Consider the following 14529-nt stretch of genomic DNA (forward strand, 5'->3'; position numbering starts at 1 on the left):
ATTATTTTTAAATTGCGGGCTCTTCTAATTCATAAATGAAATATCCATTAGAAATATAAAAACTTTATAATTTCTTTGTTAACCTCAGCAATAAGTTATTTTAATAAATTCAAAGGCTTGCACCAATAGTCATATTAAAATGTTAAGATGAAATGTCATTTTGACATCAATCACGATTTGAAGTAATTTTTTCAAGGTGATATGGAAATATTATTTTGAACGTACAGACCTTGTCAAATGGATAAGTTATTTAAATTTCGAACAAACATAAGTGCTTTTAGAAGGTACTTGTCAACACCGCCATCAAATCAAAATGGAAGCAATATCTCACCTCAGTACCGACCTAGCGAACTTCAGAAGCTTATTCTCGTGTGGACGAAAAAATATAAAAGCAAGCAAGACATACCTCAGCTTGTTGCGTATGTAACTGCTACCCCTTTAAAGTTTAAAAATAGGGTGACAGATTTAATAAATTCTTATTATGTACCACCTATTATTTATTAATAAGGTAAAAAAAGAATTCATCAGTTTTATTTTTGTTATGCGATTAAATCGATCTACATGTGATCTGATCCTTTCACATTAAGTGTTGAAGGTAAAACCCAAACGAAAATCCTGTAAGAAATTTCATTTTTATGTACCATGTTCATGACCAAATATTTTACATAATAACCTTGGCTACTAGAATAAGATGTTTTTTAGTTATGATAATAATTTTTACATATTTAGTTATACCATAATGTCATATAAAGTATATACCTTATCTATTACATAATAAACAATTTTTAGAATTAACTATTATTACATAAGTAAATTTAGACCCAAAAAGACAAAAAAAAAAACTCAAAGTAAACGTTTTATATTTCTTTTTATTGTTCTTCTTCATAGCAAAAGCATTCTAATATTACAAATTTTATTTATATGTTTGATGTTTGGTGAAAGATCTCCAACCCGGACAATATCATTTGTTTAAAATAATTATTGTAACATAATATTAATAATTATCTTGAAATTATTTTTCTTTCAGCCCTGACTTGATTCACCGAGCCCAAAGTGAAGCGAGAATTAAGATTTCTAATATCTTGATAGTTCTAACTATACTGGCCAGTGTTGCCGCTGTCTTATCAGGTAAAGCTGCTGCAAAGAGAGGTGAATCTGTCCAGCAAATGAATATAGATTGGCACAAGAAATACAATGAGGACTATGAAAATAAACAAGCAAGCAGCAAATAAACTGATTGATTTTCACAAAATATTTATTATGTAGAGAAAAATATTAAAATATATTCTTTGTATATTCATATGTAATTATTTTTTACCTCCTGCAGTAAAGCTGATACTGGTTGATATTGTCCCGCATTCTTTATTTCAATGTAATGAATATTAACAAATATGAAATTTGCTTGGCTTATACTAATTATTTTTGTAGTTGTGAATTATATGCGATAGTATGAAGTTCAATCGTTGTTTTCTTGTAATTATGAATTGGTTTATTAAATTAATGGATAACAAGTTTTTGCTTAAATTATTTTGAATAATAAAAGGTTAAATAAAACTGATTGATAAACATTAAATATAATAGTAACTTAATAGTAAAATTATTTTAACATACATATTTACATATACTTTAAATTAGTAAACATTAAATTTAGGTTTAGCGAGTACACTAAACAGAATTTTAAGTAAGGTTTACATGAAACCTCACTTCTGCTTATAGAAATACAACCGAGACAATATAATTTAAATAAAATCAATGTATTTACATTGTGTGCGTTCAGACAGAGGATTGCCAATAAAATTTATAAGATTCAAAATAACATGTTTATTCCTAGAATTATTTGTATGGTACATACTACACAAATGTGTGTGATGGAAGCAATAATAAAAATAAAACTATTTATTAATAAAAGATTATATAATTGAAACATTACGATTGAAACTAAATTCTATGTACATAAAGAAACCCTCAGAACTTAAAATGCATTATCAGTCTTCATAAATTTCCTGGTTTATAATAGGCTCTACATTGTTCATTAAATATCTTGCTAGTCTTTTCATTAATCACCTCTTCTACACTCAATTCGGTTTGCAAGAGACGTAACTGAAAAATATTACACCATGTAATAAAAAATTACGAAACTTTTTAAATATTTCACCCAGATGTTATTTAAAATTCAGTAAAATCAATTAAAACGGATGCTTCTACTAAAACGTAAATACCTTTCGTTGTTCACTTTTAAGATTCTTAACTACATCAATATCATCTGGAGAACTTTCTTTCACTGCCTTCAATTTCTTGACCGTCTCAGCTGTAGACATTATACAGTTTTTAATTATATTTTCTCTCTCACTATGTCCTTTCTGTATTTGATTAAATAAGTCCTGGCAAGCTACAGCAGGATCCACTTTAGATTTGAATGATTCGGTCGGTATTGATGTATTTAGTGCATATACAATTTTATCGTCAAGTACACGCATCTTTTTTAAAACGTCCTAAAATTAATAATAACACCTACAAATCAAAAGCTTAGTGAATTTATTCTTAACGGAAAAGTAAATTGTAGATATAGTTTTTAGGTTATATTTAAATTTGGCACAAATTAATTTCAAATAGCAATGAAATTTTGCGTTTGCCATTAACTCCATTCTACAAACCTGAAATTCTAAAAAGTCCGGACAAAACATTTTTATTTTGTTATATTAATGTTTAATTTTAATGAATTGAGAACCATAAGCTAGAACCTAGAGATATGCTCCAGACTCTAGAATTTATAAAAAAAAAAAATGTTGATGTAAAAAATATATATTCTTCACAATTTTATAATGTTAATAATAAATTATTTAAAATACAGCTGTCTAATAGAACCTTAGCCTTATTACACAAAATTTACTTAAAAGATTAAATTATATATACGTAAGGGAGAATTATATCTATGTTTATCATTCACTTTATGTTAAGGAAAAAATCTGTAATTCTAATTAAAATATTATTTTTGTTATTACATAAGATTTGTTTAATTTTAGTTAAAATATATATATATATATATACATTTATATTTTTTATTTTATTTGTTGTTACGAACCATTTTTCTATTATCTGTCTTAATAGTCTATGTGTTAGTGTCAGATTGACAAGCTCCTTTGGTTTTCTTTCTTTCTCAACAGAAGTCAAAATGAAGTACGTTTGTATTGTAAATTTTTATTTTCTTATATCCGTGAAATCCCTTGTTTATTTAATTTTTTTAATTCATAATTATGGGGTGAAGTGTTTAGTTTCTATTGTCAGTGTTTTATTTCAGGATCGGTCTCTGTGCCTACAGCGGTTACAAGATTTACCCTGGCCATGGAAAAACTATGGTTAAGGTGGATGGCAAGGTAATTTTATATATACATAAAACGTGTTCTTAAGTTTACATTAGATAAGTGAGAATTATTCTAAAATGTCTCTTGGGCAAAGTATTCTTTCAAGTCCATAAAAACAAGTAGATGTTGTAAATACAACATCTACTCGTATATTTTTGACATCGCTTTTGGTTAGGTTAATTTGTTCTTATAAAATAAACTATATTTTATCTATTTTATATTATCCAATATTACAACAACAAACGCTTTAGTTATTTGATTATTAAATGTTAAATCATTTTCTTTCAGAGTTTTACATTCTTAAATTCAAAATGTGAGGCCGCTCATCTGATGAGGAGGAATCCTCGTAAAGTGACATGGACGGTTCTCTACAGGTAATTTCAAAACTCTATAAAGATAATATAGGTTTTTAATTGTCAAAAAAATTTACTAACAATATTATATATGTTACATACTTCAGGCGTAAGTTTAAGAAAGGTCAGGAAGAGGAACAAGCTAAGAAACGCACACGCAGAACACAAAAGTTCCAGCGTGCTATTGTTGGAGCCACTCTCAGTGACATTATGGCCAAGAGGAACATGAAGCCAGAAGTCAGAAAGGCTCAAAGAGACCAGGCTATTAAGTAAGTATGAATTGTTGCACCTGGATAATAGTACGTGTGATCTATAAACTAATATCAATAGACTATTATACTATGAGATGTACTAAACAAATATACCTACTGCTATAATAGATTTTATACAATATGCTATAACATTAAAATTGTTTTTTGTGTACAGAGCTGCAAAGGAGCAGAAAAAGTCATCAAAGGCTGCCAAGAAATCTACTGCACCCCCAACAAAAGCAAAGGCACCTCCCAAAGCAAAGGCTGCCAAAGTCAGTCAGAAGGCTGCACCTCGTGTTGGAGGCAAACGATAAGACCTTGTATTAAAAAAAATTAATATAACTGTTGTTTTATTTCATTACTTTCTGTTGTATTATGCAGATAAAATAATTATAATTTTTACTTTTAGCAAAATTTTACTTTCATTCAAGTAGTAACAATTAAAATGTTATAATTAATAACTCAGTACAAGTGAAAATTAGTTTGAGCTTTGTAATTTTAAACTGAGTTGTGTACAATTGTGTCGCTTCTAAAGAATAAGACATTTTTCTTTTAAACTGGAAATTTCAGTACTAATTATTCAATATTAAGATTGTCAGTATTTTATGAAACAGTTCTTAATACACCTTAATCCTTAAAAGAGGTTTGATATATTATTTCGTTTGTAACTGGTACATAAGTTATGACAAGAGAAAAATATGTGTACAATCGTTTTATGACAAGACCATTAAGAATTTTATAATTAGTACCTGAAATAATATCAAATTAAGAAAAATGAGGATCTTAATTAATGAGAATGAAATAAATACATATACTAATAAAACATTTTTATTAGTTTTTCAAGGGTGTATTCAATAATTATTACATGATGACTACAAAAACAAATAATTCCTTTTTATAAATAGAATAGGTTTTATATTAGAATTTATGAGCTCTTGGCCAAAGTTTCGGCTTTAGCTACAACTTCTTCAATGGGTCCAACCATGTAGAATGCAACTTCTGGTAGGTGATCATACTCTCCCTGAAGGATTTGAGAGAATCCCTTGATGGTCTCCTCGAGAGGCACAAGTTTTCCAGCATGGCCGGTGAACACCTCGGCTACCTGGAAGGGCTGGGACAGGAATCTCTGGATCTTACGGGCGCGGGCTACGGTCAGCTTGTCTTCTTCAGACAACTCGTCCATACCCAAGATAGCGATAATGTCCTGAAGTGACTTGTAGTCCTGGAGAATCTTCTGGACTCCACGGGCGACATTGTAGTGCTCGGCACCAATGATATTGGGGTCCATGATACGAGAGGTGGAGTCGAGAGGGTCCACAGCTGGGTAGATACCCAACTCGGCGATGGCACGAGACAACACAGTTGTGGCGTCCAAGTGAGCGAAGGTGGTGGCTGGGGCAGGGTCAGTCAAATCATCAGCTGGCACATAGATGGCCTGTACGGAGGTGATAGAGCCCTTTTTGGTCGTGGTGATACGCTCCTGCATAGTACCCATGTCAGTGGCCAGGGTTGGCTGGTAACCTACGGCGGAGGGAATACGACCCAACAGAGCGGACACCTCTGAACCAGCTTGTGTGAAACGGAAAATGTTATCAATGAAAAGAAGTACATCCTGACCTTCCTGGTCACGGAAATACTCGGCGACGGTCAATCCGGTGAGGGCGACACGGGCACGAGCGCCGGGGGGCTCGTTCATCTGACCGTATACCAGAGCTACCTTAGAGGTCTTGTCCTTGAGGGAAATTACACCAGACTCGATCATCTCGTGGTACAGATCGTTACCTTCACGGGTACGTTCGCCGACACCGGCGAATACAGAGTAACCACCGTGGGCCTTGGCTACGTTGTTAATAAGTTCCATAATAAGTACGGTCTTGCCGACACCGGCACCGCCGAACAGACCGATCTTACCTCCCTTGGCGTAGGGAGCGAGAAGATCTACTACCTTAATACCGGTGACCAGGATCTCCTGTTGTACGGACATGTCCACGAACTCGGGAGCTTCAGCGTGGATGGCGGCCGTCTTGTCGGTGGGGATGGGGCCACGCTCGTCGATGGGTTCACCGATCACGTTAATGATACGGCCGAGGGTCTCTGCTCCCACAGGAATACGAATGGGTGAGCCGGAGTCCAGGACGGGCTGTCCACGGACGAGACCTTCGGTACCGTCCATAGCGATGGTACGGACGGTGTTCTCACCCAAGTGCTGGGCCACCTCCAGGACCAGGCGGGGAGATCGGTTTTGGACTTCGAGAGCATTAAGGATGGGGGGTAGATTATCCTCAAATTGCACGTCTACAACAGCACCGATGACTGCAACGACCTTACCTGAACCCTTTCCTGCAGCCTTAGCTGCATAATCACGTTTGTTAACTAGGGCTCCGGCAACCAATGGTGTCTTCTCGGCCAAAGAGTTGTTTACTACCGTTCTCGTGGCCAAAAGACCAGCTCTACCAACGGTAGAAAACATGTTCGATTTTTAAAGGAGTTTATAGGAATGTAACAAAGTTTTCGAAATTTTCTTCGTTTAAAAATTCGGTGCTTGTCGCAGTTTACGTAAGAGGAATAATGACCATAGATAACCTAGGTTTTTCTTTTCAGCTGTTACATCTTATTGAATATTCTTTATGGTCTATTTGTTTCGTTCAAAAATATTTCGATATTTCAAGAAAATTTAATATTATTAATTTGTTTTATTCTTTTCGCTTTTTATTTATGATTAGTCAGTTTTTTTTTTATATTGTAGATAATATTTACTTCCGGAATTTAACAAAAATAAGTGATATTTAATAACTTCTACACATGTACTTTTGTAATTAATAAGCATTTGTTTACATATCTATATTAGAATATCACTTCCGAAAACGTTTATTAAAATATTTTTCAAAGCTAGATCGACAATAATTTTATTTTAAAATAGTATTTTCTAATAAATCTAACGAATTTGAGAAAAGATGAAAATCTCTAATCATTTCTACGTCTTCAAAGTAGAAGATGCACCTTCTCATGTTTTTCTCGCTTCACTCGAAAAAAAAGCTCTCGGTTCGTCTCCAGTGAAGCGGCCTCAGCGTTTTGGTATAGAACCGATTTTTTGGACCTGGGCTTCCGTTTTCCGGTACCAAAATTGGTCAGTTCTAAAAATTTTTGATAAAAACCACCCCAGATAAAATTTTGTTCGACAGCCAGTTGGCTATTAAACAAAAAGGCCTCTACTCGATCAGACATTCGATTGCAGACATCATCTCCGTGGATGAATAACCTGAGTCGCCAGTATAGCGTCCCGCTCACTTCACCGTATAATAATTTATGTGCTTTCGTGAACTGTTCTTAATAATTTTGTATGGTTATTATGAAATAATTTATTTCAAGGAAATATTAACTTGATTGAATTGAATTTCAAATTACTGCTGCAGTTGTTGAAAAATTGTTTTCATTGCTAAACCTAGTTTTAAATATTGTATAAATAGGAATACATATCGGTTAGCCTCACTAAAAAAGTTCAGACATTGACATAAATTGTTACTATAGGTATTTAGGTCTGTAAGCTTTATCAACTACTAAAATGTCAACGTTAAACATGTGTGTTTATGGGATGTCACATATCTCGCTTCAAAACTGAATAATTGTTGTTAAATCTTTTTTTCTCACGTTGTGCCTTTAAAATAATATTATGGAGTATATTTCGCCTGATACAGAATTAACACCTAGTGACGCACGTGTGTAAGTATTTAATACATACATTATCAAACCTCATGTAGAGGTTATGATTTGTCCAATTCCTAGTTTGAGAGACGGTACGTAAATTTTCTAAATGAAAGTCCTCATATACTTTTTCAGACTATGTTGTCAATGTGCGGTACCTATAGAACCGAATCCATCAAATATGTGCGTCGCTTGTCTGAGAGCCCACGTCGACATCACGGACGGAATTCCGAAGCAAGCTACATTATTTTTTTGCAGGGGATGTGAAAGGTATATACATCGAGTCAATGTGGTTGCAACATATTTTTTTATTTAATATTAAGGACATAAACTTGATTCAGTTATATGTTAACTTACAGGTACCTTCAACCACCTGCAGAATGGGTTACGTGTGCTCTGGAATCACGAGAATTGTTAGCTCTATGTCTTAAGAGACTGAAGGGTCTGAACAGAGTGAAACTTGCTGATGCAGGCTTTGCTTGGACTGAGCCACATTCAAAGAGGATAAAGGTTGGTTCATGTTTGAATAATATATATTACATACATATTTCTATATATTGCAAATTGAGAATATGTCTTCATTTTTCATTCACAACAATTTTCATATTTATTGTAAAAATAATAATATAGTAATTTCACTTATATAATGACTTCTCTTTATTTATAGCAATTAATTTTGAAATAGTTTAAATTTCAATGGTACAAATTGCAGTATTGCTATTTGAGTTGGCCATTGTGCAGTTACAATATTAACTTTGCAAATTATTTGAACTTAGTATGTTTTATTACTTAATAATACACTGAAATATTATTCTTAATATTATCTCCAGGTTAAACTGACAGTGCAAGGGGAAGTAATGGGTGGAACTGTGCTTCAGCAGACATTCATAGTGGAATATGTTATCCAACATCAGATGTGTGATGCTTGTCACCGTTCTGAGGCCCAAGACTATTGGCGTGCTTTGGTACAAGTCCGACAAAGAGCCAGCAATAGAAAAACGTTTTATTACTTGGAACAGTTAATACTTAAACACAAAGCTCACTCTAATACTTTGGGTATCAAGCCAAAACATGGTCAGTAATATTTTAATTTTAGATTAATAATATAAATATATTTATTATATAAAAACTTCTTTGATATAAATCTGTTTAGTGTATGTAAATAGGTATAGCAATATTGTTTTAATTATATTCCAGACGGCTTGGATTTCTTCTATGCTACAGAGAATTATGCTCGTAAAATGGTGGATTTCATACAATCAGTCCTACCTATAAAGTGTCAGCATTCAAAGAAACTTATATCTCATGATATACATAGTAATGTTTATAATTATAAATTCACATTCAGCATTGAAATTGTTCCCGTGTCGAAGGATAGCATTGTATGCTTACCAAAGAAGTTGACACAAAGTCTGGGTTCAATATCACCGATATGTTTAGTGCAAAGAGTTACAAGCACCATTCATTTGATTGATGCTTACACAGGACAAGGTATTTACACTTACTTCATTAAAGACATTTAAAAAAAATTATAATGGTATACATTTTTTAGTTGGTTGGTTGTATTATATATGGCCTTCATACGTGCAAATACGTGCACAGTGTATTCTGCCAGTGTCATGTAGAATATAGGGGACACAATTCGGGATTAACTTACAAATGTAATAAAATTTTACAGCTACAACTGAAGTCACTGTTAGGAACCTCGTTATTAGATCTAAAACAACACAAATTCAATTAGTGCAAACAGGAGATATATACTGTAAAAAAAATGTAAACCTAATAATATTATTATATATAGGTCAAACAATTTATTAAAATACATTTTTTATTTTCTGTTAATAACGTAAATTTGACAATTATTATTAATTATTATATTGATAATGTTTCAGTGTGTGATCTTTCATCAACAATGTATTGGAGGTACCCATTCAATGCAATCTGTAATCCAAAACAACTTGTTGAATACATTGTGATGGATATTGATATATTAAAGGAACATGTGAGTAGATTGTTACAGAACTTTCTAGAATTGGTGCTTCACCACATTGTTGTATTAAAATTTTATATCTTTAAATAAAGACAAAGCAAATATCATTTTCACCTATATGTCAACACAAGATTAATATTTGAAGTTGTTATAAGTGCAGTAGTTTACATTTAATACATTTAATTTATATATTAAAACTCGATGAACACTCAAGTTAATAATTACTCAATGACTCAATTAAGTGGTGGAATAACAACTGAAAACACACAATTAAAATTTAAAATAAAACTATATATATGATATTCATTCGTATTTTTTATACAGGAAAAGAAAACATTCCCAGGTCAAGGCATGGTATCAAATAAACATGTTGTGGCCGATGTTTGGGTTGTGAAAGCAAGTGAGCTTGGACTAGATGTAAATCCTATACACACAAGAACACATCTGGGTCATATACTTAAGCCTGGAGATGCAGTTTTGGGGTAAGGAAATGTTATAATTTATAAATATTAAAAATCTATATATATATATATATATATATATATATATATATATATATATAATCTATTTAAAAGTTAAATGTGTAGTTTTTCATGTATAATGGAAAGTGTATTGTTTTTATATGTTTATGTAATATCCATTAAGGACATTTACTAAGATAAGAGGCATGCACAGAGATTTTATGTGTACAAAGCCAGGTTTGACGCGATGTATTCGGTTTTTGTATGTGGGTATACGAGCAGCAAGTAGTACTGCCAATGGTCACATTGACTGGAAGGCGGCGCTAATAGCCGTCTGCCGATAATGTTCCTATTCACTTTCGATAGATGGCGTTTTAAACAATTTTTCAAAAATATGAATCGAATGAAATTATACATCATTCTGAATACTTCTCTTGAGTAATTTATGAATAAATTCGTTTAGTAAAAATATAGGTTTAGTTGTGTTTTGTGTCCAGTATGCAGTACTTATTTGATTAAGGTGTTGGGCACTTTTTTCTTGCAATTTTGTTCTCAGATAGTGGTATAACATGTATGTATTAAATTTCCAGCTACAACCTCGGCGAATCTAATGTGAATGATGACAATCTAGACAAGCTGGACCGTGATATAATACCAGACGTGTATCTCGTTAAGAAACATTACGGCGAAAGAGCCGCGAGAAGACGTGCCAGAGCCTGGAAACTTAAACACATGCATGAACATGGATCGACCACAGATGAGTTAGTATTGACATATATTGACATAACCTTATATTGACATATAATACTGGCTAGTATATTTATCATATATAGCTACATTTCTACACACCATCAGATGAAGTGATAGACATGGCCAGGATTGTTCATAATTTAAAAAAAAGTTGTTTTGTCCTTAACCAAATTACCAAACACTAGGATCTTTCTAACAAGCATATAGTTAAAGAAGTGAAGGAAATTATTAAGTCAGTTTTTGTTTCACGATTGATATTCTGCTATAAATTGAAATGAGAACACAATTTCGGATAACTACTTGAAGATTTTTGTATTTAAAAAGTAAATAATAATAGTTTTTTTTAATAGAATGTATTTAATACGCCTTTAACACGTATATGTAATGTTTTTGTTGCTAAATAGTAGCGACATCTATTAACAGCTTGTCAACAACTAGAAGTGGGGTTAATAGCACTGTACTTTGTCCTAATTTTGAAGAGTCGTTTACAAGTTATTTTTGCAATAAATACTACTCTTTGAAAAATGTACATGATATTACGACATGACTATTAGAAGATGTTTTGGTTTATATTTTAATATTGGCAGCACTTGTTTTTTTTTTTTTTAATTCTATAGTCCGCGATTCACTCTTCCCAACTCGCTGTTGTATATTTAAATGAATAAAACTCGCGAAAATCTTAGATCTCATCGCTGTTGTATATTGATTTTAAATTATGTGTTCTAAATTTAAATGCTTGAATTTCAACATGCACTTAAAAAATTTTTCTCTAAACAGGAATATTTTTATTTTATTTTATTCGTATCGTATTATGTTTTTTGTTTTTAATTACTGGGATTAACACGTCTCGGTCTATAGCAGCTCGACACTTGATATCACGTAATCAACACCCCCATTGTATTATCATAGATAATATTTGTTGATATCGGCTTTATTGATTCTATGTATTTTAATACAGTTATATATTGACGGATTTATGAATCATCAATACTTTATGTAGTAATTTCATTTTTTTTCACTTTTACCATAAACCTACACCACGACTTCTCGTTGCCATACTTACCATAGACAATATAAAAATTTAGATTCACACATCTGATGATAATATATGCGAAGTTTTTGTACGATAAACTAGAAAATTTCAATGTTTATTTTGAGAGCAGACTCTCACTAATAGTATAAAGAAAATGTCTTTAAATCAGTATCGATAAAATGTTACCACGAAGGTCTCTATAAGATAATATTACATCATTTTATTGGAATGTTTTTTGTCATTAGTTATTTCTTTTAAGTCATTAAGACCCGCATTAAACATAGTTTTGTTGTATATCAACTCGCATTGATAAATCTGTCAGTAAATGTGATGGTTTTATCATAAAATGTTTCTTTGTCGATAATATACACAAATAAGTTGTCTGTAATACTGCTTTGTTCTTTTCAATGTTATCTGTAGAATAATTACATAGAGTTTATCGACAAGACGTTTGAAGAATATATATATATATATATATATATATATATATATACACACATATTATTGAACCCGGTCTTTTAACATACAAAAATTATTAAATTATCGTTTAAGATTTTAGGAAAAGTATATAAAAAATAACGCATCAAGCTTCACTGATAAGCGAGACAATAGACAGGTTCAGTCCGGATAGGAATTTTTATATTCTGCTTGATAAAAAGAACAGTCATGAAAAAACAACCGCTTGATCATAAATTATTTAATTGTTATAATATACTTATTTATATTTTTTTCGTTATTCGTAAATCATAAATTAATTATGATACATTTTTTAATCTGTATACCGAATGAGAGACTCTCGATTCACACATTATAAAATCGTTCAATATAAATGTTAACTATCAATTATTTTTCCAGCGACTACAACGAGTTCTTGGACGATCTGGAGGAAGATCCAGCTCTGCGTCAGAATATAAACATCTTCAAGGATAGTAATAAAATACCAGTCGACACAGACGAGATAGATCCGTCCTTACCGAGGATCACTTTGGCCGAGATGTTGGACGACCTGGCCATAGAAGACGTTGATATGACTGAAGTTTGAGAACATTATACATGTATTGTAATTGTATGTTTATAAATACTTTGGCTATATATATATGAGTTTTATTTCTGTAATACTGTGGTGATCATTATATTCCCTATAAAATAAAAATTAAACATACAATTAGAGATGAATTTTCTCAGCATTCAATGAATTCACGGTGCGGGTGCCGTGTCCGTTGCAGAGAGAGGAGCTTCAACAGTGCCTGGGACTTGCGACCCAGGTGTAGGTTTAAGGGGCCCCTATCTAACACGCGTTAAATGCTTTACCGTCCAATCTCCTCTCTTTACCTAACCAAATTTGAAACAAACCTACTAGGGCTGCCTTCGAATTACGTTCTAAGAATGTGTTGATGTTATTTCTGGACAAGTTCAGTTTTTTTAGTAGCTCGTAGAGAGATTTAGCTGTTACACCTCCCGCTTCCACTTCTCCCGCGTAGAAATCTACGACGAACCCATTCTTAGTGAGTTTGTTAGTAAGCTCGTGATATGTATTCACCGCGTATTGTCGGATTTTATTATTGCCAAGCTGTTGCCTGCGGTTTTGTCTGCATATTTAACCTCTTTGAAATACACGTTACAATTCTTATTCCTATTTCTCTAACCTCTTCGACAGATCCTGACTTTTGTGATCGTGGAACTACCTCAACGTCTATCATTTAAAAAGTAATTTTGGATAATGGTCTCTTATTGAAGGAGTATATAACGTAACAAATATTTAATTGAATGAAGAACTTGTTTTTTTTTTAGAAGTCGATTAAAAGTAGCTTAAGTCACTTCTTATAGCAATACCGACCTGTGAGTTGTATTGTTATGATAATCTGTCCAGCCGTTGCAGATTAGTCGTAACAAATCCAAAGAGGATGAAAAAAAAATTGAAATTGTAGATTTGATCTAGCAATTCTATGTTTAGTGTAAACCTAATTTATAATTTGGAATTACAGACACTTTAATTTCCTTATTAGTGAAAATTTCATAGATCCCATGATGTGTTGGAGGTAGTATCCCCTCGTAGTTTTTAAAGAGTATGACGTCAGCATAACTGACGTCACCGAATCCTTTCTTTTTGAGTGTTGTAAGGCTCTCAAGCTATAGAAGGTAACCTCGTAGACAGGTAAGGTTTGAAGAATCCTTTCCGTCGAAGTGGTCCGATCCCCGTAACGGCTCGAGCGAGAATGTTTTCTCGCCTCTATATATGTCAACCAAGACTCATTGTTGTGACTACACTAGCATAGGTGGCTACGCAGGTGACACCTGATAATTTTAAATGTCTTTAATTATTGATTATATTTAGATATGTATTATTAGAGATATTTAAATGTTTTAGTTGATTTTTTTTCGAGCCATATTTTGAAATCAACTACTTTAACGCCTAAATTTAAAGATATAGTAATTTGAGGAAAGTCTAGACTAAATTCCTTTTATCTCGTACTTTTAATTGTTAACATCGCGATAATCACCTCGTTAAACTTCGGCTAATAGCGAACAAGTCTAGCCATTTTCCATCGTTGAACAGATAAATGATTCAAAACATAAAATGAATTAATATCTAATTTACTTCTTCAATTCTTATCTGTTTATATAAA

General features: G+C 32.3%; 5 protein-coding genes across 6 annotated transcripts; 3 read left to right on the forward strand and 2 right to left on the reverse strand.

Annotated features, from left to right (window-relative positions):
• The first annotated feature begins 167 nt into the window (after nt 1-167).
• Nucleotides 168-1300, forward strand: LOC116767073 (UPF0389 protein GA21628). The gene is made up of 2 exons (XM_032657229.2): nt 168-419; nt 1028-1300. Exons 1-2 carry the CDS (start codon nt 238-240, stop codon nt 1230-1232), a joined length of 387 nt encoding a protein of 128 aa, XP_032513120.2. The 5' UTR covers nt 168-237; the 3' UTR covers nt 1233-1300.
• A 506-nt stretch (nt 1301-1806) lies between these two features.
• Nucleotides 1807-2796, reverse strand: LOC116766773 (protein MIX23). 2 transcript variants are annotated; one of them, XM_032656862.2, is made up of 3 exons: nt 2655-2796; nt 2220-2492; nt 1807-2100 (listed from the first exon to the last, which is right to left on the reverse strand). In XM_032656862.2, the coding sequence occupies exons 1-3, from the start codon at nt 2682-2684 to the stop codon at nt 1993-1995; spliced, it is 411 nt and encodes a 136-aa protein (XP_032512753.1). In that variant the 5' UTR covers nt 2685-2796; the 3' UTR covers nt 1807-1992. The 2 variants fall into 2 exon arrangements, with proteins under 2 accessions (XP_032512753.1, XP_032512754.1); XM_032656863.2 differs by having other exon boundaries at nt 2220-2511; nt 2655-2762.
• Nucleotides 2797-3094: 298 nt separating this feature from the next.
• On the forward strand, nt 3095-4308 carry LOC116767037 (large ribosomal subunit protein eL24). The gene is made up of 5 exons (XM_032657190.2): nt 3095-3177; nt 3299-3374; nt 3651-3736; nt 3823-3984; nt 4142-4308. Exons 1-5 carry the CDS (start codon nt 3173-3175, stop codon nt 4278-4280), a joined length of 468 nt encoding a protein of 155 aa, XP_032513081.1. The 5' UTR covers nt 3095-3172; the 3' UTR covers nt 4281-4308.
• Nucleotides 4309-4776: 468 nt separating this feature from the next.
• LOC133318937 (ATP synthase subunit beta, mitochondrial) lies at nt 4777-6553 on the reverse strand. Its single transcript, XM_061521469.1, has one exon. The coding sequence runs from the start codon at nt 6434-6436 to the stop codon at nt 4892-4894; it is 1545 nt and encodes a 514-aa protein (XP_061377453.1). The 5' UTR covers nt 6437-6553; the 3' UTR covers nt 4777-4891.
• Nucleotides 6554-7510: 957 nt separating this feature from the next.
• On the forward strand, nt 7511-12996 carry LOC116766693 (60S ribosomal export protein NMD3). The gene is made up of 9 exons (XM_032656729.2): nt 7511-7686; nt 7804-7938; nt 8028-8178; nt 8499-8742; nt 8866-9159; nt 9561-9670; nt 9983-10140; nt 10710-10880; nt 12758-12996. The coding sequence occupies exons 1-9, from the start codon at nt 7637-7639 to the stop codon at nt 12942-12944; spliced, it is 1500 nt and encodes a 499-aa protein (XP_032512620.1). The 5' UTR covers nt 7511-7636; the 3' UTR covers nt 12945-12996.
• The last annotated feature ends 1533 nt before the right edge of the window (nt 12997-14529 follow it).

This window comes from Danaus plexippus, chromosome 10 (genome assembly GCF_018135715.1).
Source record: "Danaus plexippus chromosome 10, MEX_DaPlex, whole genome shotgun sequence".
NCBI lineage: Eukaryota > Metazoa > Arthropoda > Insecta > Lepidoptera > Nymphalidae > Danaus > Danaus plexippus.

Coding starts and splice junctions, on each gene's coding strand:
- LOC116767073 (XM_032657229.2), top strand. CDS start 238: ATGGATAAGTTATTTAAATTTCGAACAAACATAAGTGCTTTTAGAAGG. Junction 420..1,027: donor GACATACCTCAGCTTGTTGC/GTATGTAACTGC, acceptor TTTTTCTTTCAG/CCCTGACTTGATTCACCGAG.
- LOC116766773 (XM_032656862.2), bottom strand. CDS start 2,684: ATGTTTTGTCCGGACTTTTTAGAATTTCAG. Junction 2,493..2,654: donor CGGACTTTTTAGAATTTCAG/GTTTGTAGAATG, acceptor TATTAATTTTAG/GACGTTTTAAAAAAGATGCG. Junction 2,101..2,219: donor TTAAAAGTGAACAACGAAAG/GTATTTACGTTT, acceptor AATATTTTTCAG/TTACGTCTCTTGCAAACCGA.
- LOC116767037 (XM_032657190.2), top strand. Junction 3,375..3,650: donor TGGTTAAGGTGGATGGCAAG/GTAATTTTATAT, acceptor ATTTTCTTTCAG/AGTTTTACATTCTTAAATTC. Junction 3,985..4,141: donor CAAAGAGACCAGGCTATTAA/GTAAGTATGAAT, acceptor TTTTGTGTACAG/AGCTGCAAAGGAGCAGAAAA.
- LOC133318937 (XM_061521469.1), bottom strand. CDS start 6,436: ATGTTTTCTACCGTTGGTAGAGCTGGTCTTTTGGCCACGAGAACGGTA.
- LOC116766693 (XM_032656729.2), top strand. CDS start 7,637: ATGGAGTATATTTCGCCTGATACAGAATTAACACCTAGTGACGCACGT. Junction 7,687..7,803: donor ACACCTAGTGACGCACGTGT/GTAAGTATTTAA, acceptor ATACTTTTTCAG/ACTATGTTGTCAATGTGCGG. Junction 10,881..12,757: donor CATGGATCGACCACAGATGA/GTTAGTATTGAC, acceptor TTATTTTTCCAG/CGACTACAACGAGTTCTTGG.